Here is a 21,023-nt window from a genome sequence, read left to right on the forward strand (position 1 = left end):
GAATAACCTTTCTTTCTCTTTTCTATCTAGTTTCGGATGTATTGATATAATGAGTGTGTTCCACATTCCCCCCTCCCCTATTTCGCTTTATAAAATATTCCAGACTATAATAGATGATAGGTACATCTCATGCTTTTTTTTCTCGTTTGTCTATATAATTAATTTGTCTCTCTTGATTTTATAAGAGTGATATACATATACTTCATTTTATAAGAGTATTAATCGAATTATATTGATTCGACTAAATTTTACATTAGTTTGTATTACTTAGCTAATTAGTTTTTTTCCCTTTAAATCTTAGTCAAATTAATTGTAATTGATTTGGTTTTCAGATTGTTTTTTAACTTGACAATACAAAATATTGTATATTTTAAACTTTAAAACAGTTTTTTTTTTATTTTTGTCTTTTACTTTTACCCTTTCTTTCTTACTCATTCATTTTAGTCTTCTTATAATCTTATGTAGTATTAACAAAAATGTCTTAATTTGGAAATATTTTGTATGTGATTTTCTTTATTTTAATTTGTTCTCTTTTAACTATTAAAAATATCTTTTACAATGATCTGACATCACAGGGTGCTTGTAATTTTTTTCCACGTTATTTTAAGCTAAAATAAATATAAGAATAATTTGTAACATCTATATTTTAAGTTCTTAAAAAAAATTGATAAATTAAAAAACTTTCATTACTAATGCATAAACTTGGTAAAATTCTTAAATTGATATAACACATGATCAAAACAAGAATTAAGAAACTCAAATGTAGTTCAACATTGGAGACAGTTTACAAAGGAATAGTAGTTTAAGAAAGCTTGAAAATCACTTGAGTAAATCTCGAAGCTTCTGACAAAATCCATCAACACATGCGGACTCCAAATTGTGGCTTACTAAGAAGTTCCTCAATTTTGCATGATTTGTCCTCACTTCTCTGCCAACTTCATTCTCATCATCCATCACAATTTTCACAGCTTTGCTTACACTCTCCTTCGTGAACCAGCCATCTTCTTCACCCTTCTCCACTTCAACCCCAATCTTTAAGTTTTCACCCATCATCCTTGCATTAACTATATGATCACCATCTACCTGTGGCAGTAACACTATTTGGCACTTATTCACTAGTGCCTCAGTTAATGAACCAGCACCACAATGTGTTATGAAGCAACCCACTGAAGGGTGTTCCAAAATCAACTGTTGCTGTATCCATCCACCGTGGACAATTCCTCTCTCTTCAACCCTTTCCTTGAACCCTTCTGGGAGAGCAGCTTCAAGTGTCTCAAACCCTATAGGAGTTTTTAAAACAGCCAAAAATGGAAGGCCAGTGAGTTCAAGACCCAACAGAAATTCTTGGAATTGATCATGTGGTAATTTCCATTCACTACCAAGAGCACAGAAAATAACTGAATCAGGCTTGAACCTTTCAAGCCATGAACCCCATCTTCCCTCTAAAACAGTGTTGGGTGGCTCAGGTATGATAGGTCCTGAAAGCAGAACAGACTTCCCAAACTGTTCTTCAAGGTAATCAACATAAGGCCCTTCAATTTCCCTGCAACCTTTGAATCCAATTGCATCAGATAGGCTTAAACCGCCGTAAAGACGGTCATAAAAGAGAACACCACTACCAAACTCCCAATTCCTCTTAGAAGCAAGAAACTTAGCTTCATGTGCATGAAGCTTGATGGATGAGACAGGGTACCCAAGAGGGGGTTGCATAAGATCAACTTCAGTTAAGTTAACACTGTTTTGCATCCTTGGTGGGGATGCATTGTAAGCTACTGTTGCTGGGCTAACAATCATGTATTGAAAAGATTTGATTCCCAAGCGACGAGTCAAGTTTGGTAGCCAATATGTGAAGTCAAAGAAAACAATTTGTGGCTTTAACTCAATGAGAAGAAGCTCTATGTCTTTCTCAGTGCGATCCATGGCTGTCATAATGAGTGGACCTAAAGAGAAAGAGACATCAGAAGTGGTTTCTGCGCCATGGGGAAGGCCTTCAACATGAGGAACATTGATAGGGTAAAAGGTGATGAGATGTGGGAACAGGTTGAATTGCTCTAACTTGTGTTGCGTTCTTTTGGGGATGAAGAAGGAGATTCTGTGTCCCCTCTTTGCTAATTTGTTTGAGAGGTGAAGATATGGAGTTAGGTGTCCCATGGCAAACCATGGAAACATTGCTATGTGCATAGAAGATGCATCCATGTTTGTTTGCCTGGACAAGTTTGCAGCTTCTCTGCACATAATATTCAAGTATATTAAGCCAATGTCTCTACTGTTGGAAGCCCACGTTATCTGCAAGTTGCACGTTCCTTTATATTTTATTATTTTGGAAAAATTTGTTACTACTGAATCTGGTCCATTTTCCATTCATATTCATCCCATATCTTTGTAAATATATTTGCAACCACCTTCAGTAACAAATCACGTACCCATCATTTATCTCACGTACTGATAACTTCTTATCTCTCACATCTGATAACTTCCTATCTCACGTTCTGATAACAACAAGTTGAGAGCTCTGTGATGGACAGACTCTACAAATAGGATGGGGTGCTCTCAGTTTTGTATTACCAAACTCACTTCTCTATTCAGAAAAAAAATACACCATCCCGTTCAATTTGCAATGACTGGAGGTACGCTTGTAATTCTTTTTAATTTCCGCTGTTTGATCTAAATATGTTATTTAAATTTATTTGCATGTTTAGATCAGTGTATGTATATTTTTACATCTGCCTGAATCCTTAATTTTTTATTAGTAAAATGTAATAACTAAAAAAAAACATGTATGCTTAAAATATGAAGCGTTGAATTGAAAGCTACTTTGGATCCTTCTAGGAAACAACGGTGGTTTGATGCTTTAGTTTATATAAACTTAAGGTATGAATTGTAACGTGAGGAGTGACTGTGATTTGAAGTTTTTTTTTTCCACGTTCATGGTGATTTGAAGTATGTAGTAATATAAAACCAAACCAATATACATCTGTAGGATTCTTGAGATCCACAAATCTTCTACTTTTGAATTGAGATAAATCCTTAATTTTTAATTAAAATTAATGATCCCCAGTTGTTTATTAATTTGAAAAACATTTTATGTACATTTGTTGTTTATTTATGAATGAAGTGTGCCTCAGTTTTCTTAAAATAAAAAATAAAAAAATGTGCCTCGGTTGTATGATTGTGTGCCACAGCCATCATTATGGTCTGTCAAGCCACTCCATTCTCATTCGATTGAAATTTTGTGATTCTGGTCTGTCAATGGGCTTTGCTTGAGTATTGCTATGTGCACTCATTCTTTATACTAATATACTCCTCTTTTGATTTTATTTTCCAAAAATATCCTAAAAATGCACTCCTCTTCTACAACATTGAGAAACTGAAGACATGTAATAGCATATTAGGATTGGATTGAATTTTTTTCCAAAATCAATTCCAAAACCGTGTTGAAAGTCAAAACAACAAATGGTTGTTTCCACTTTTTCACCATGATTTAAAGTCTCATAATCGATTCTAGTAGTTATCCAAACAACTGTAAGTTGACTCAGACTTTCAGGTAGGTTTATGGTGATGAATTTGGAATGTGTATGTCTAGAAAAGCAAGATTCTAGAAACCAAAGATCTCCTATGTTGAGACACTCATTAGTTCATTATGCAACAAATCTATATAGCCTCATATTGGTGAGATGGTACTAACTAAGTTTTTTTGCCACAACTAAAGGTTTTAGAGGTTCTTAAGGTATCCAATTTGCTTGGTATGGATCCAATGAGGGAGGTCTCTTGAAAATAAATGTTTTGGAGCCTCATGTAGTCGCCAAGTTCATTAGTATTTCACCGAACAATAGGAAAGTGTAAATGGCAAAGGTTTCAAGGTTCTTGAATGTTCAACAGTGGTTGAGAAGACAAAGACTTATGGAGAGTAATGAAAGGGAGTGCATTTTTCTAGGGTGTTTTTGGAAAATAGAATCTAAAGGAGAGTGTATTAGAAAGAAGGAGGAGTGTAAGTAACAATTGCTGTTTTGCTTAACCCATTTCACTCCTTGAATTGAATCATCATGTTTTGGTTTTGGTCTTGGTCCATGCTATTCACACACTCCTTTTACTTTTTGCATCCCAAGTGATTTTTTTTTTTTGTATTTGGTTATAAAATAATTTAATAAAATTAATTTCCATAGTGTTCAATTATATTTAAAAAATACTTGTTCATATCTATAAGGAAAATAACTTTTGTAATTTAGTTAATTTATTAATTATTGGTTTAATTTAATTTTGATACATAAACGGAAGAAATGTCCAAAATCAATTTCATTCCATGTGAAGTTGTACTAGTTATCATAAGTGAACACTACGCTGGGTAGGCCTCTATAAACCAACTCATGAAGTTCAATAGCATGCGATAGTTAAATTACTAAAAACAAAGACTCAACATACGATTATACATGCAACTTCATAAAATTATTGAATTATTGTAAAACGATTGCCAGCCATGATTGAATTCATACGATGCATATCTCTTAAGCCTAAGGGCTATGACTGCTTTTCCCCCAACAAAAAAATCCATATATATATATATATATATATATATATATATATATATATATATATATATATATATATATATATATATATATATTATCGAATGATTTAACAATGAAGAAAAAACTTAAAACTTATGCATATGCTCCTCTATTACAAACATAAGGACTCTCCGTTGTTGTAACTACACTGACAAAATCAACGTATCCAATCACTAACCTGTATTTCATTTAAAGAAAAACCATAAAAGTGGTTTGTCTTAAACATTTTTATGACTTATTAAAAGTATGTGGTTGCAACAGTAAAAAAGAAAAAACATCTATGACTGGTAGCTCAATTTTATGCAACACATGCACACGGGATTACCACAAAATACTCACAAACACCTAGCTATTTGTGCCAAACTACCTAGGCAATATATATATATATATATATATATATATATATATATATATATATATATATATATATATATATATATTTTAAATATTCAAAACATTTATAAATACTCAATAAATTGCACTTTTAAAAAATAAATACTACCTCCTATCCTTATTAATTATAAGGTCGAATTAATTATTCACCAAAAGATTAAAGAATTTATATCTTAAAAAAATTAAAGAATTTAATTAATTTAGTTAAAAACATTAAATTTATTTAAATTAATATTTTCTTCCAAAACTATTATTTATGTGAAGAAAACTAAAAAGATTATTTATTTGCACATTATCCATCAACTAAAAGTTATTGTTGGTGTGATCTTTTAGATAATTATAATTAAATTTAAGAAACTTATTTGTAGATTGTAAAATTGTTTTATAATACGAGTGTATTGTGTATAATTTATTTGTTATAATAATAATATTATTATTGTAGCGTGGGTGGTGAGAAGGAAAAAGCGCGTAAAAGTAAAAGAGGGAAAGCAAGAGGTGCGGGAAGAAGGGAGAAAGGAAAGGAAAGGAAAAGAAGAAAACAAGAAGGGTTTGGTAGTTTGTTTGATTATCTACGGGTTGTTATCATTTCCATCCATTTAATTCCCCACAACCACGCTCACCTAAGTTTCAATTTCAATCCCTTTTCTTTTTCCGTTACAAAATAATTCAAAATTCCCTCCCTCATTTACCCTTGTTTGTGTAAAGTAGTAGCAGAGTGAGACTAGGTATCATCGATGGCAGGGTACAAGGGCGATGACGAATACGATTACCTCTTCAAGCTGGTTCTCATCGGCGATTCCGGTGTCGGCAAGTCCAACCTGCTTTCGCGCTTCACGAGGAACGAGTTCAATTTGGAGTCCAAGTCCACCATAGGGGTTGAGTTCGCCACCAAGAGCTTGGACATCGATGCTAAGGTCATCAAGGCTCAGATTTGGGACACCGCTGGCCAGGAAAGGTTCTTCTTTTTTTCTTTTCCTTTTCCTCACTTTTTAGTTAATTGCTCTCTCTCTCTCTCTCTCTCTCTCTCTGGAAACTTCGATCTTTGCTTGTTATTGTGATTGGTTTTTCTGTTGTGAAGGATTGAGAAAATTTTATGACTTTGTGATATCGGATACTGCTTAGATTGACAAGGACATGAGTTTGCTTGATTAACTGTTTTAATTGCTTTATTGATTGCATTGTATGGTGTTATGTTCAAGGATTGAAGTTTTGTTGCTCTGGTACGGCGTTTGTGGATTTGTATGCTGAGAATTTACATATGGTCTAGAAATTAGAGGTATTTTTTTTGTGAGAGTGTGATCAAAATGTATAGACGTCGTGATTCGTGAATCATTGATGACTGGTGTAAAATTCATGCAAAAGCACGGCCTAACTATTCGACGTTTTGAGGAAATACTTGGTTAGGGAATTTACTTCTTTGAAATGTATTTCATGTTATTGCTAGGAAAGTTCTGGTTGTTTCTTATAGCTCTGGTTGATTTGATACTATGAAGTATGATAAGTTCTTCCGAGTTTTTATTTTTTATTTTTTAATATTAAGTCATCTGTGGAATTATTGTAAGTTTGGAGTATCTGATAATGCTTCAATCGATAAAAAGAGCATGAGATTGGTTGTGTAACGGGTTATTTTGCAATTGACCATTTAAACTGCTTGATTACATTTATTTTTTTTAAGAGCCATGTCAAATTTTATTACAAACTGCTTGATTACATTATATAATGTTTGAAGATTGTTGCTCTAGTACCCCTATATAGATTTGTAAACTTCAAATTTTTGTGTATACTTGAGAGTGTTGGGTGTCTGAGTATAGATGTATATATTGTAGTTCTTAATCCAAGTAGCAGTTTGGAGTGGTTGACCCCAAAATGCTATGCATGATAGTGGGATGACTGCTATTTTGAAGTTTTAAGATACACATAGTATAAATCATGTAAGAATAAAAATCTAAAATTAATGACATTCATAATTAATGGTCAAACATCAGAATTTGATAACTAAACACACATTTTCTAAAATAGCAAGGCTGAAATGGTAATGGGCTGGCCAGAACAGTGATGAGCATGCTGGAAAGTGGTTGACAAAAGATGTGTACCAACAGAAACTGGTCAGAAATTATGTGTGCTGCCAGAAATCTTGCCAGAGAGAGCTGGGTCTTAGTTGAGGATGGTGAGGCTAGGTTCAGACTTGGGGGTGCACGAATGATGATGGTGGGACTAGACATGGCAATGGGGTGGGGCGGGGACGGGTATTGTCTCCCTAATCCCCGACCCCAACTCCCCAACATATCCTCATACATGTACCCGATATCTGACGGGTTAAAATTTATTATTCCATCCCCGTATCCGTTGGGTATCAGGTATTTTCGACCCGTCCCGTACCTGATTCAAATTAGAAAAATAATTTTTTTTGTAAAGAAAATATTAAAAATTTGATTTTAGAAAAAATAAATTGATTGCTGAACATTTATTTTTAACTACTTATATATCAATAAATATATCATAGCGCATGTGTCTACAAAAATCGTTAAGAAAATAATATTAAATTATGTAAAAATTTTAAAATAAAATTAACTAGTAATAAAAATTCTAGGTCTTTTGATTAAATTATGCAAAAATTCTAGAATTTTAAGTGGCGGGGCGGGTCCGGGTCCGGGTTCAGGGTCGAGGCGGATGTAGTAATCTCATATCCGACTTTTGGTTATCGGGAAAAACCTGTACCCATACCCGGTTAACTCGGGTATTACCCGTCAAAGTCGGGACGGATTCGGACGGGTACCCACAAGTATGGATTTTCTTGCCATGTCTAGGTGGGACCTGGTTAAATGAGCAGGTGGTGATGGGGAGGGAAAAGGGTTTCTGACATGATTTCTGCCACAACTACTCACTGATAGTCTTTGAAGGAACATTACTTCAAGTTTTGATTATAACCAAACAGACCAGATCAATTGGTTCTGCCTAAAAATTGGTGAACTGTTTAGATGTCTAGTTTATTTAGCCCACAAAACTGGATGAACAAATAACCAGAAGAACTGGATAAACCAGTCGAAATAGGTGAATTGGTGAACACCAGTTTATGTTTAAACTTTTTGCCATTTAACTAAACTATTTTTGGAGTCTAATGAATGCCTGTGTAAGAAACAATGGTTTGCTCCCATCTTAGCTTTCGTATATGTTGTAAGCTTGGATGCTCCATTCAATATCTTATGTGAAAACTTGCAAGTATACCTCCTCTTAGCTTTAATGATTAGTTTGATTTTGAAGAAGCATACTCTGATGTTGATAATTAGAGTACACAAGTCTATTTTTAAGTTCATATAAGTGTTTTTTTTGCTTAAAAATGATTTTAATATCTAAATATTGTTAGCAAGTAACAAGTTGCACAATGTACACTGTCACTTCTGTGAGGTATTACTCTTTGCATTGCTGAGACTGAACCTTAAGGAGCTTCTAATTTCATATTATTTTGAAGGTTAGTTTCTTAACAACATACAAGGTTATATAATATATTAATAATATAGGATAACATGAAGATGCTATTATCTTTTATCTTATAGCTTCCCTGTGAATTTTTTCATAATTCATTGTTTTAGGAACATAATCAACATGTACATGCAAGCATTGAAAATCTGAACATTTGGCCAAGGCATATATGTCATTTTTCCTTAAATTCCCTTATTTGGACAGCAGTCCAATTTGGCTCTGAATGTACATTTGTATCTTGCAAGCCCCATCCATACTAATTATGAGCCCCTGGTGGACTTATCTTACCTAGGTGTGATTAAATTTTTATGTGGCTAGGATAATAGGGTGGAGCTGATTACATCTTTCACGTGTTGTAAGTTATCCTAGAAATATCTATATATAATTATAATACACTAAGGGGCATTTGGAACAGCTTATTTGCGCTTATAGAAGATTAGAAATGGCTTATGACCTTTCTATAAGCTTTTTTAAAAAAAAATTATTTTAATAAGTTTCACGGAGAAGCTTTTAGCTTTACTCAAATAAGCTTCAATTTTAGATGCCCTCTAAATAGATATATGGAGAATAGAACCAAGTATGTAGCTGCTGAATCTAGTTGCATTGACTCCCATTAATCAAACAGGAGGTTCCTATTTCCTAGTTAATATGAATTCCTGCTCCCCTAAAATTAGTTATTTACCACTTATAAAAATGGAATGAACTTAAAGGAAGTTAGTGTTCCATATGGATCTGATGATATTCTGTCAAATCTACTCTTTAAAGATAACATTTTTCCAAGCAAACTATTTTCTGCAGAGGTTGTTCTAATTTTGAAAAGGATAAAATTTAAGTGTTATTCTTCAATTAAACTTGGTTTTTCCTGGGTCATGCTGAGCTGTAATTCCAACCATTAATAAGCAGATTAATATAGTAAAAGTCCATTTTTTATTGAGAAAAACAGTGCCACTAGTACTTCAGATACTACACTTAAGTTTTGTCTTTTTAAAATAGCATCCTCTCTTTTCTCTCATGCCTGTAATTAAGACTTAAAAAGTACAAAGGATTTTCTGATGTCTATGAGAAGCTGAACTAGACCCAAATTTCTGTTGCAATGCAGTAATAGAGGATGTTTAATCATACCAGATAAATGGGCGGAGAAGTTTCTCTATTGCTGTGCCTGTTATTACATCTACTCACTTGAATTGTGTGTTTCTTTATTAGGTACCGTGCCATTACTAGTGCTTACTACCGAGGAGCTGTTGGTGCCTTACTTGTCTATGATGTCACACGCCGTGCTACATTTGAGAATGCTGCAAGGTGGTTGAAAGAGTTGAGAGATCACACAGACCCCAACATTGTGGTCATGCTTATTGGAAATAAGTCGGATCTTCGACACCTTGTTGCTGTCCCAACAGAAGATGGAAAATCTTTTGCAGAGAAGGAATCTCTCTACTTCATGGAGACTTCTGCTTTAGAAGCAACAAATGTTGAAAATGCATTTACTGAGGTTCTTTCTCAGATATACCGCATAGTGAGCAAGAGAGCAGTTGAGGCCGGCAACAATGCCAGTTCTTCTGCTGTCCCGTCCAAAGGACAGACAATAAATGTGAAAGACGATTCCTCAGTTTTGAAGAAAATTGGATGCTGCTCAAACTAGATGCTTCATCTATGGCAGTTGGTTTTTGTAGACTATTTCATCTTGTAAATGCCTACACTGGAATCGTGATATCATGTAGAATAAGGCTAGTCTTGCATATTGTTTTGAATTTACAATTTACAAGCATCATCCATACACAGGATTATGTTTCCGTGAAACGGTCATTCTAAAGACGTGTTTGAAACAAATAGGTCTACATCAAAGTTCATATAGCTTAAGTTTTATTTGAAGGATTTTGATATTTGCTATGCTCTAATTATGGTGCAGCTAGTAACAATTCGAACGTCTGCTTTAAAATTGAAGTTTCAATGTATGGAGCTTGTGTTTAGTTTCGTTGAAATGTCTTCAGACAATATGGATCTTCGTGGTCATGGTAGAAGTTAGTTATTATTTTTTTATGGCCAAATAGAAAATTAAAATTAAAATCTAAAGTTAATATATTGGCTAAATTCATTTGAATTCGATTTAGTAAAGTTTTCTTCCTCTTTTTAGTTTCCTTCCTTCGGTGGTTATTCTCTTCTGAAGTTTTTACGGAAATGATAAAATTACTACCACTTGAACTTTAGGCTTTTATTTAAATTCTCACTCATTCTAAACATCAAAACAAGGCTTGTCAATCATAACAAACTTTTTTTGTTTCTGCCAAATATAACTTAACGAATTAATTTGAACTTTTTATCAAGGCTGAGCTAAAATTCACTTAAGAATGACTTGATATTAATATATACTTTTAAAAGAATAAAAAAAATATGGATAAAGTTTTGTTAATTTGAATTCATCTTGTACTTATCATTTTAAATTAAATTTAGTATGGTGGAAATAAGTTAAGCACTGTAAGGTCAAATAAGTTGATGTTTTAGTTATTAAATTGTTAAAAAGTTAAGATACAATAGCTTCGTCACAAGTTATATTCATGTTGTCTTGTTTATACGATGGAGACATCTCGTTATGGACCATGGAAGGAAAGGTTCACGAGTTCCGTATAAAACATTACTTCCAATGGAGGAAAATGTTAGGAATTTCCAAACACCATGAGTAGCTAGGGTGGAAAATAGGTCAGATCAGCCTATAGGGACCTATAATTTAGTTTAAATAAAATCTGACCTCAACGGATCTATTTAATTAAAATGTCAGACTCAAGACTTCTTTAAAAACCTATTAACTTAAATAAGTCAAGCTTAAGCTGATTAAAAAGTCTTATAAGTCTGATAGGCCGACCTATATATATATAAAGACTTTAATTACTAGTTGTGAGTCATGTCATGTATCTCTTTATATTTCTCATTATTTTTATTATTTTTATTAGCTTTCCTATTCCGTTTCTTTTTCCTATTAGATTTCTTTCTTCTTTTAACTTTTCTATTATGTTCCTATTCCAGAGCAAACAAAAATCATATCATTTTCACTTCAAGCTTTGATAGAGGTAAAACTTCAAAATCTTACTATTTTCTCTTGCATCTTGTTATTCCTTTAACATTTTTTATTTCATCTTCTTTTTACCTTCTCTTTTTCATGCATATATTCTTTCCTTCCGGAGAAAGCCTACTAGCTCTTCTCCTCCATGAAAGAATATTAAAGATTTAATATGAAAAAGATTTTTAAAAAGACTATTAGGTCAGACTAAACTTTTAAAAAAACAAGGCCGAACCAAAATAAAAGTATTTGATAGGTTATAGGATACAAGCCTCAAAAATTTATTCAGGCCTTTTAAAGTCTGATTTGACATATTCTCACCCCTATTAACATATTCCTTAAAATGACACTATACGAAACAAATGTTTAACTCAGATTCCTTCCAAACATTCTACAAAATAGCAAAAATGGTAATTATAAGAATGGATTTTTTTTTTAACATAATATACAATTGATCACAAATTTTATTACATATAAGATAAAGAATTCTTAAATAAATGATTTAAGGGGGAAGGCCGCCCCTGAATGCAAATGTAGTCGCCCTTGTACATAACAACAAAATAACAAATAATAGGAATTTTCCTATAGTTGAATTTATTTGTAAGGAGTTTTTATTTGTACTTTTTATCCTACGATTTAAATTTAACTTAAATGTTTTTAATCCTAGAATTATGATGGTTTCTTTTAACTCTTTATAAATATTATATCAAAATTCAGTTTCAACATTTAATAAAAGTAACGTGATTTGAAACAACATAATTTTAGCAATTATTGAACATTAAAAATATAATTTTTATAAAAACTAAAAACTAAAACTAAAATGCATCATATTCTTATGAATTAGAGGTATAAACCAGAGTGAGAATTTAGCTGTATTACGGATAAGATCCTTATTTGTTCTTCCGGAGAGAATCTCGGAACAAATGATGGTGGATTTTCACTATAATGAGGTGCATGTGGATGCGGTGGTGGATTCTAAATTCTAATCTACAAAACAAGAAAAAACAATTGCTGATCAATTCTGCAGAAGAAGAAGGTAGCTTGCTGTAATCAATTGTTTATTCAAATGTACAACGCAAGAAAAAAAAAATCCATGAATTGTAAATTAATTTATTTAATTAATTATTTCTTTACTTTTCCAACTTTTTTTTTAATAGCGCACGACTTTCAGGCGGCGAATATAATATAAATCACTACGCAATGACGCGACACAAAAGAAAAACGGGTCCACCCGCGTTATCCTGTGATGCCGCCGCACCGGATCGCGCTGGTCGCCGGAATATTCAACCGCCGGAAAACCGCCGAGCACTCCGGCAACTCGCCGAGATCGGCGAAGAGCGACTCGTCCTCCTCCCTCATCGGCACCGCCACGTCATCCACCTCGCCGCAGATCGGGCTTTCGAGGACGCCGGTGGACGTCACGTCATCGAACCACCCGAAGTGGTGGTGGTGGTGGTGGCTGAGCAGAACCGCCGCGTCGCCGGCGAGTTCGAGGTCTGAGTCCGTCGCAAACACCTTCATCTCCTCCTCCGGCGGGTACCTGGCGGCGGAATCTGCCGGTGAGGAGGAGGTGGCGCCGTCGCTTACAGCGGCGGAAGCCGCGGAGGAATTTGATTTTGGGAGAGGGAGGGAGTGGTTGTGTTCATATGCGTAGGTGACTATTAGCTTTGTGGGGTCCACACGGCTTCGCTCAACTTGCTTCCTTGCGGGACACCCCTTTGAACTGCTGCATCGGTAGTATCCCCTGCATTTTCAGATTCAAATTAATTATTAATTAATAACTACCTAATTGCTAATTAATTAAAAATTATGATACTAAGTGAAAAGAAAATTAGTAATGGAAAATGTTGAGAGAGAGAAGAGTGATGTGGATTGGTATGATAATCCAAAGTCCAAACCAAATGAAAATGGCACTTTCATGGATTTTGCCGTATCTTAAGCGCGTGTTTCACAATCCCTATTTCTTAATGGAGGGTTATGTTCAACTTTTTCTTTTTCTTTCAATTTTTCTCAATTAATCATTGTGCAATGCCTAACTATTAATTAATCATTACTTGAAATGTGAAACTCGAATCCGGAATCCCCCCTTTGCATGCTCAATATAACGTGCTATCCTAATTATTTCATTACATAACATTTTTTTTTGTAACAAACTGTCATTTATTTTACAAAAAAATATTAAATATTTACAAGAAACGAGATTAAAAAGAATTTTACAAAAAAAATGATTTTATAAAACTCAAAGCAATAATAATATCTGCTGCAAATGGTTGTAATTTTTTCTTCTTCGCATACATCTCATTTTTCCATACATTTATATACAGCAATTATGATGAGTAATGACAGATATGTATGTACATACAAAAGTTGACATCAGATTATTCAAAATTCATTATTTGTTGCATAAAAAAATTGTTTATTTCTTGGCAAATGTACTGATTTTTGTTTAGTTGCCAAGTTATCCTAACTTACTTGATAATGCAGTTGACGCAATTATAGACACTGTTGCCTGTGTTGGTGCACACAATGTTGCATGAAAAACATACATGCACAATCTCACATGCTCTTATTCTGGTTAGTGGTAAGCAAAATTTGTTTACCTATGTGAAGTTCATAAAACACAATTATATAAATGAAATGAGATAACTGAAAAGAAATGAAGAAAAAAGTTGTTCTCATTCAGAAACAAAAAAAGATCAAACATAGATAATGACGGCTTCCGGCTCCAGAGATTTTTATATTCCGTAATTATTGTAGCGTGAAGGCAACGCGGTTCAGAGCCCGCGTGTGCTGTCATAGCACCCTAACTACCACCACAACCCCGATGCGCATTTTGGCACAGCCGCCTCTAACCGGGTTTTTCTACGCTAGCGGCGGCGCCGGCCACAAATTCCACCGTGCACTTCCACTTCTAGAACACAACTTTTACATAATTAACTTCTAAATTGGATTCTTATTCCAAAAGATATTTAGCATTCTTCGTTCCAATTCACACCCCCTCAAACTTAAGATGATTAACATGTGCTAATTAATTACTTAGCTAAAAAATCGTGGTTAAGGAAAATAATTAAGATAAATGAATGTGTATATATTATAGTTATTACCTTGGGTAAGGGGAGCCTTTGATGGGCTTTTGGCCGTACTTCCTCCAGGCCCATGAATCCGACGGTGGATAATTTTCTCCTTTGCTCTTAGATCCATCCACGTCACCGATCGGTATCGTCACCACCCTCTTCTTCATCTCCCTCCTACGTATGGTTTCATGAACATACATGAACCCCTTCAACGTTTAACTTCCCAATTCACATAAAAACAAAATAAAATAGAAAAAATAAATAAAAACCTTTTCTTGGGTGACGGTGCTTCAGTTTTTGTGTCTTCACCGGAAGAAGGAGAAGCAGGCCCAGCTTCTGAGGCGGGCTCGGGCCCGGACTCAGGCTCATCTGGGTCAGCCACATGTATTAATTTGCTGAATCTACGGTGATGCATGATGGGTTGGAGTGAAATTAAATCTGGGTGGTCGATGTATATATATAATTTGCTATTGCTATGTTATAACTATAACTATAACTATAATATGATAGAAATAGTGAATAGGTGAGTGGGGAATGGATTGATGAGAGAAAAATGGTGAGAGTGAGAGTGAGAGAGGAGAAGGGGTTGGTGTTTAATAAGAGCCGCCATGGTGACAGATTGGCAGCAGTGTAGTTTATTGTGGACGTGCGAGCAAATACTCAATTAATAAAAGCGTACTACATGGGAGGGGTTTTATTTGATGGAGTTAGGTTCATGATAAACTTTACTTTTGGATTCATTCATTAATCGGTTGCTCTCTGTCATGACCATATTTAGTCTATGTAATAATAATAATAATAATAATAATATATGTATATTGTATTATTAGCTAAGGTTAGTAGATGCGTAATTAATGCTACAATATTATCATATTTTCGATCATATTATATATAGGTTGTGTTTGGTGGCACGGCATCAAGGTTTAGAGATCAAGTGATGCGATAATACCAAAATATGTGCGAGTGTTTTTAGTGTTTCTGGGATTTATGGTGTGGTGCTTCGTGGAATAAAAAGTCTTTTTGGTCTTGTGCTATTAAAACTAACAAGTGAAATTTCTGAGATTTTTTCAGTGACTTGTGAAAACAAAAAATTATTTTTAGCTTGTTTATGATACTCTTTAATAAAAAATTGGACTGGCTTTCATCTTTTATTGATATAATTAATGCTCCTCAGCCTTTTTTATATATATTTTTTTTCTTTGAATCGAACTCTCGAACCTAGTCGTCGTTAATAACCTTTTGGGTTAATCTTTTGGGCCGAGTTATTGTCGACCTATTGAACCGATATTTTGAGTCAAGTTGTTGCAAACCTCTTGAATCATAATTAGTACTATTGCTAACAATTCTGAATATACTTTGATTGTTAGAACCAAAGCATGGGACATGATCACACGAGGATATATGCCCCCGCTATACAAATAGTTACTTTAGCTTAGAGATAAAGTACTCCCTCAGCACAACGCCCAAATAGATAGGCTAAAACATACTCAAATGAGTAAGCCATAGAAGATCTTCGAATTAATCTCTAGAGGTTTTTCGTGATTCAAATAATTTTCATATCTATAAAATACAAAAACAAACTATGTGTTTAGACACCTTTTAAACACAACACTCATTAAACATGGGTTGAACACTCTTCTATCACGTCATATTAATTAAATAAGCCTTCAAGAAAAAGTTGAAGATTAGGACAACTTGTTTAGCGTGCATGACAGGTCTAGTGTGTCTTCTCACTCTGCGGTCAACTCCGACTTAGCACGAAGAAGACCCGTGAAGAAGCTTAAAGGCCCGCTTAGTGCGATGTCGAGTGAATTTTAAGCTACACTAAACCTATAAAAGGAGTAGAAAGCAAAGGAGAAAGACACACAGAGACTTAAAGTTATCTAATTAATACATTCAAAGTCTGAACATCTCAAATAGGAGGAACCCTCCATCTTTAGTCATTCTCCATTTTTCTTCCATTATCCATCACTCTTCTTCTTCTATTCGCATCAGCTCCTAAAGTGTAAAACCTCTCATGGCAATGAGAAGCTAAACCCTCATTGTTGGGAGCCTAAGAGTCAAATGCCCTTGTAATGTAATATTTACTTACTATCTATTGAATGCAATGCTAATTTTTATTGTTTCTTTCATGTGTTTTATTGTTATTATATGTGGTTTGATCATACATGCATCTGTCTAGGGATTAAGTATTAGAAAGTGTTTAATTTCAGGCATCTAAACAAATCATTGGTAGGGATAGAGTGATATTGTTTAACCTATGCATACATCTTTAAACTTCATGCAATTTACTATTTTATCTCTGCAAAGGGATTTGAGAAAAAATAGATAAATTAGTTTATTCAACGTGAGGGGTTAGGATTGGGTATCTTAATAGATGTAGGTGGAAATTGAAATAGTATTAAATACAAAAACACATTAACATTGCATCAAGGGTAGTTAAGCATGTTAGGCCCTAACATATTTAAATTCTGAAGTCATCTTTTGCATTCAAATTATTGTTTATTTTTCTTGTTCTTTTATCTTCTACTTTTTCCTTTAATTTTTCACTTTCAATTCTTTATGTCTTTCTTGAAAATTGGGTTTGCACCAATCTAAATACAAGCAAAGTTTATGTGGACTCAATACTCGAACTCCCGTTTTACTTTACTACTTATGATAATTTGGTGCACTTGTCAATGAGTTAACAATCATATGTCATATTGATTATATGTATAATAAAATGTGCATGTGTAATTTGATATGAAATTGATTTATAGTTAAACATGTTATAAGAACTTAGTACCACTCCTTTAATTTCTTTCTAACACAAAATTTCTATTAATTACAAGTTTTTTTTATCAAGCACAATTAAAATCGTTCAAATGAACAATGGAGGGGAAACCGGGAATATGATGGTAAATTAGAGGGTGTCAGCCATGCTGCCGTGGGATCTCCTTGTGCATGGTACATCAAAGAGCAGTACAAAAGAGCTAGCATGCGTATTGGATTTATATTGAATTATATATGTAGAATAATATAAAAATATTAATTAATTAATATGGTTTTAAGTAAATGATTAGATGCTTGATTTTCCATTGAAGAATTAATTAGGAATATAAAATTAATTTTGAATTGAAATAACTTTATTATCATATTATTATATTTTGTTATAATAAAGTGAATTTCTATTAAATACCTATAAAATTGTATTTGTATATAAATTAAACTCTATAAAAAATATACTCATAAGTATTCTCTAATAATAGTCTAGTTAATCCAAAGTAAAATGCCTGGAGTTTTAAATTAACAAGAATCAATTTCACTCAGCCCTATGAAAAATATAAATTTTGTTCTTGTTGACGCCCTCATATCTCGGGTTTTAAATAATTCATTTGTTTAATAAACTGTGTGCTTAACTCCTGTTTTGTAATCAGGTTATGCTAAAAAAGGGACAAATACTAATAAAAAAAAGTGACAAATTTCGGTTCAAATGTTTGTTGATAGAGATGCTCACATTTGATAATTTATGATACGAGTAAAATTATCTTTTACAAAATATTTTTGTGAGAGAAAAACCTGAATTAATAGTATAACAAAACTGTAATTGATGTTTTGTCAGCTAGGGAAAAAATGTCCGTTTAATTTGATCGTTTATATACTTCCGCATTAAAAAAAGGCCTTATTTTAGTTTTAAAAAAATGTTCTTATAAAGCAATAATAAATAAAGTCTTATTAGTTATTACGTATACATGAATGAAGACATTTTGATTTGTATATGACTAATTATTGCTCCGATTCTTTCGCTTGGATTTCATTATCCTTTGGTCTAGTTGACTTATATATAATTAAACTGTTGCAATCATATCCTATAACTATGCCAGCTGGTTGTTTTTTTATCACAGCATTATTTTTCTAAGGTACTATATACATAATAATATAACGTTGTGATATCTACTCGAATAATAATAATAATAGCATTGTGATAATGAACGATTATTAAAAGGCTAGGTCTGACATGAAGAAATATATTAGTTTTTTTTTTACAGAAGACATATGTGTTCGTTTTAGTTACCTTGTAATTTGGATTCAAATAGCGATTAGATTAAGCAAGAAAGTATTTGTTTTTTTCCTTGGACGGGTGGTTGGGAAATTAAATAAGAAAATAATTCATTTTGAATTCTAGGGTTTGAAATCCACCTAATTCTGTTGGGACTTTGGGCAAATTAAGATCGCAAGACAATGGAAAGTCCGGAGAAGTTTGAGATTAATTAATTAAAGCATTTTATTAATATTACATTCCTTTCCGTTGCATCACATCTGGATAAGGATGACATCAAACGATTTTTCTTTTTTGAAAAAGATCAATAATTTATGAGATTTAAAATTAAGAGCTAGAGCCTTTTATTTGCTTGTTTTTCCCACAGGAAAAATATATGTTCTGTAATACAGAATCTGTATTCACTCAGAAATGTCAGATTTAATCGTAAAATAGTTATTAGAAATAAAATAAAACTACGCCATATTTAACTTTAACAAGTCTATTTTATTTAGTATATGGTATTCATTTTGGAATTTCCTTTTATTGGTGATCAATTTGTCAATATTAATACTTCAGTTTAAATGTTATTTTTACTTTCGTATCATATGATCAAAGGAATTTTCGGTGAACGAAGCAAAACAAGGAAAACAAAAAGTATTTATTTATTTTACCATTTCAAGATTCATTTTCCAGTGTAATGACAGTGATAAAATTTAAACTTAAGAGCTCATGTTAACTATCCAAATCATTTCAAAACTCATTAACAACTTCCACACTGTGCACTTTATTGCGATTAGTTTTATATATAGGGCACTTTAGAGAGATTTTTTTTTATTTTTAATAATGTGTTTGATATGATTAAATAATATTAACTATTTTTTAGTTAGCACAAAAATGAGTTAATTTTTCATATATTTGAGTCAGGCGGAAGTATATTAATAAGAATTTGATAAGATTTATTCTCTCAAAATAAATGCATCCTATCAATCACACAATCACTTGTTATTATATATAGGAACAATGATATATATATATATATATATATATATATATATATATATATATATAACTACATAATATTTCTATTAAAAAAACTATACAATCATATGTAAATGACTAATACTACAATTAAATAAAAGTGATCTTGATATATAGTTAAAATTTATTATTCTCATAAATAAGTGGGATCATAAATAAGTGGGAGTTAATAATTCTCACTAAACACTTTAATTACAGTCACTCATTTTGATTAAATGACACTAATTAACGATTATTTTCTCATATGTTGTCACTTGACATATTTTCTAAATCCTGATTAAAATCAGATTATGAGAGGAAAAGAAGAAGGATGAGAAGAAAGTGTTGCAACTAAAACTTTTACAAGAATGATGTATGTGCTGGTCACCCATATATGCATGACTCATTTTAGATCTGATAAGAGAGAGACTTACGTATCACATTATTACAAATAAGACATATAACAAAATAGAGTATTTTTATTAGAGAGATTATTTTCTAGGGTAGTGGCCGGGTTAGTTAGCTAGCTTTCACATGCAACAATTCTTTAGGCAAACTTTACCTCCATTAATTTGGCCATGTGAGAATCATGGCTTAAGATATGTCTCAACAAACAATTCCTTATACAAACTTTAATTACCTCCATTAACATGTAGATTAACATCATTTAATTTCTGAGTTTTGTTGATATATATAAGTATATTTTGTCACATCTGTTTGGAGGAGGTTGGCTAGTCATTGTATAAATTGTACCATTTCCTTGAGACCTAAACTAACAATATGTCAGGTCTTGTAATCTCAACAGCATATATGGCTCGGTACTCCTCTTTGTTCATATAGAACGTTTTCATTGACTGTGTTAAGTAAAGAGGACAAAGATACGTGTATTATAAAGTGTTTGTGGTGCCTTTTCTTTTCCGTAAATTAAGCTGTACTTTTCTAATTCCATGATTAAAGTAACGCAACAATCTTCGTCAAAAGAATTTAATTGTTAATGTTCTTTTTTATATTTAGACAATTTATGGAGGCAAATAGTTGTATTATAATCAAACTTAATTCAATGATGGATGATGAAAGAGTTGGAGATATTGACAAACAAGGAGTGCTAGCAGCTTAGCAACTTATATTATATTTCTTCATTAGCACATTTAGTTAAAATTTATTAAAGATTATCAAATTATAAGTGAAATTAAAAAAACAATTGTGAATTCTAATAAATTTATCTAATAATAAAAAAATGTTAAAAAATTGTGTCATTAGGATTTTTCATGACAGATTTATGTGTTGCCGCAAGAACACAAACATTAGCTTTTGGGGGTTAAGGCTGAGCTTAAGCTCACAAAAACGAAGCTTACTTAAAATCCAATAATTCTGCATGAGTCATAATTAAATTTACTATTATCATTTAATTTGAATTTCAC

At 32.6% G+C, this 21,023-nt stretch overlaps 3 protein-coding genes across 3 annotated transcripts; 1 reads left to right on the forward strand and 2 right to left on the reverse strand.

Moving 5' to 3' along the window:
• Positions 1-693: 693 nt before the first annotated feature.
• Positions 694-2,248, reverse strand: LOC114374502 (UDP-glycosyltransferase 79B30-like). Its single transcript, XM_028332158.1, has one exon. It carries the CDS (start codon positions 2,233-2,235, stop codon positions 820-822), a length of 1,416 nt encoding a protein of 471 aa, XP_028187959.1. The 5' UTR covers positions 2,236-2,248; the 3' UTR covers positions 694-819.
• Positions 2,249-5,424: 3,176 nt separating this feature from the next.
• LOC114376247 (ras-related protein Rab11D) lies at positions 5,425-10,410 on the forward strand. The gene is made up of 2 exons (XM_028334261.1): positions 5,425-5,913; positions 9,642-10,410. The coding sequence occupies exons 1-2, from the start codon at positions 5,693-5,695 to the stop codon at positions 10,075-10,077; spliced, it is 657 nt and encodes a 218-aa protein (XP_028190062.1). The 5' UTR covers positions 5,425-5,692; the 3' UTR covers positions 10,078-10,410.
• A 2,099-nt stretch (positions 10,411-12,509) lies between these two features.
• LOC114373536 (probable WRKY transcription factor 69) lies at positions 12,510-15,233 on the reverse strand. The gene is made up of 3 exons (XM_028331016.1): positions 14,834-15,233; positions 14,595-14,738; positions 12,510-13,234 (listed from the first exon to the last, which is right to left on the reverse strand). Exons 1-3 carry the CDS (start codon positions 14,977-14,979, stop codon positions 12,727-12,729), a joined length of 798 nt encoding a protein of 265 aa, XP_028186817.1. The 5' UTR covers positions 14,980-15,233; the 3' UTR covers positions 12,510-12,726.
• Positions 15,234-21,023: the final 5,790 nt, after the last annotated feature.

This window comes from Glycine soja, chromosome 11, assembly GCF_004193775.1.
Source record: "Glycine soja cultivar W05 chromosome 11, ASM419377v2, whole genome shotgun sequence".
NCBI lineage: Eukaryota > Viridiplantae > Streptophyta > Magnoliopsida > Fabales > Fabaceae > Glycine > Glycine soja.

Coding starts and splice junctions, on each gene's coding strand:
- LOC114374502 (XM_028332158.1), bottom strand. CDS start 2,235: ATGTGCAGAGAAGCTGCAAACTTGTCCAGGCAAACAAACATGGATGCA.
- LOC114376247 (XM_028334261.1), top strand. CDS start 5,693: ATGGCAGGGTACAAGGGCGATGACGAATACGATTACCTCTTCAAGCTG. Junction 5,914..9,641: donor GACACCGCTGGCCAGGAAAG/GTTCTTCTTTTT, acceptor TTTCTTTATTAG/GTACCGTGCCATTACTAGTG.
- LOC114373536 (XM_028331016.1), bottom strand. CDS start 14,979: ATGCATCACCGTAGATTCAGCAAATTAATACATGTGGCTGACCCAGAT. Junction 14,739..14,833: donor GCACCGTCACCCAAGAAAAG/GTTTTTATTTAT, acceptor AACCATACGTAG/GAGGGAGATGAAGAAGAGGG. Junction 13,235..14,594: donor AAAGGCTCCCCTTACCCAAG/GTAATAACTATA, acceptor CTGAAAATGCAG/GGGATACTACCGATGCAGCA.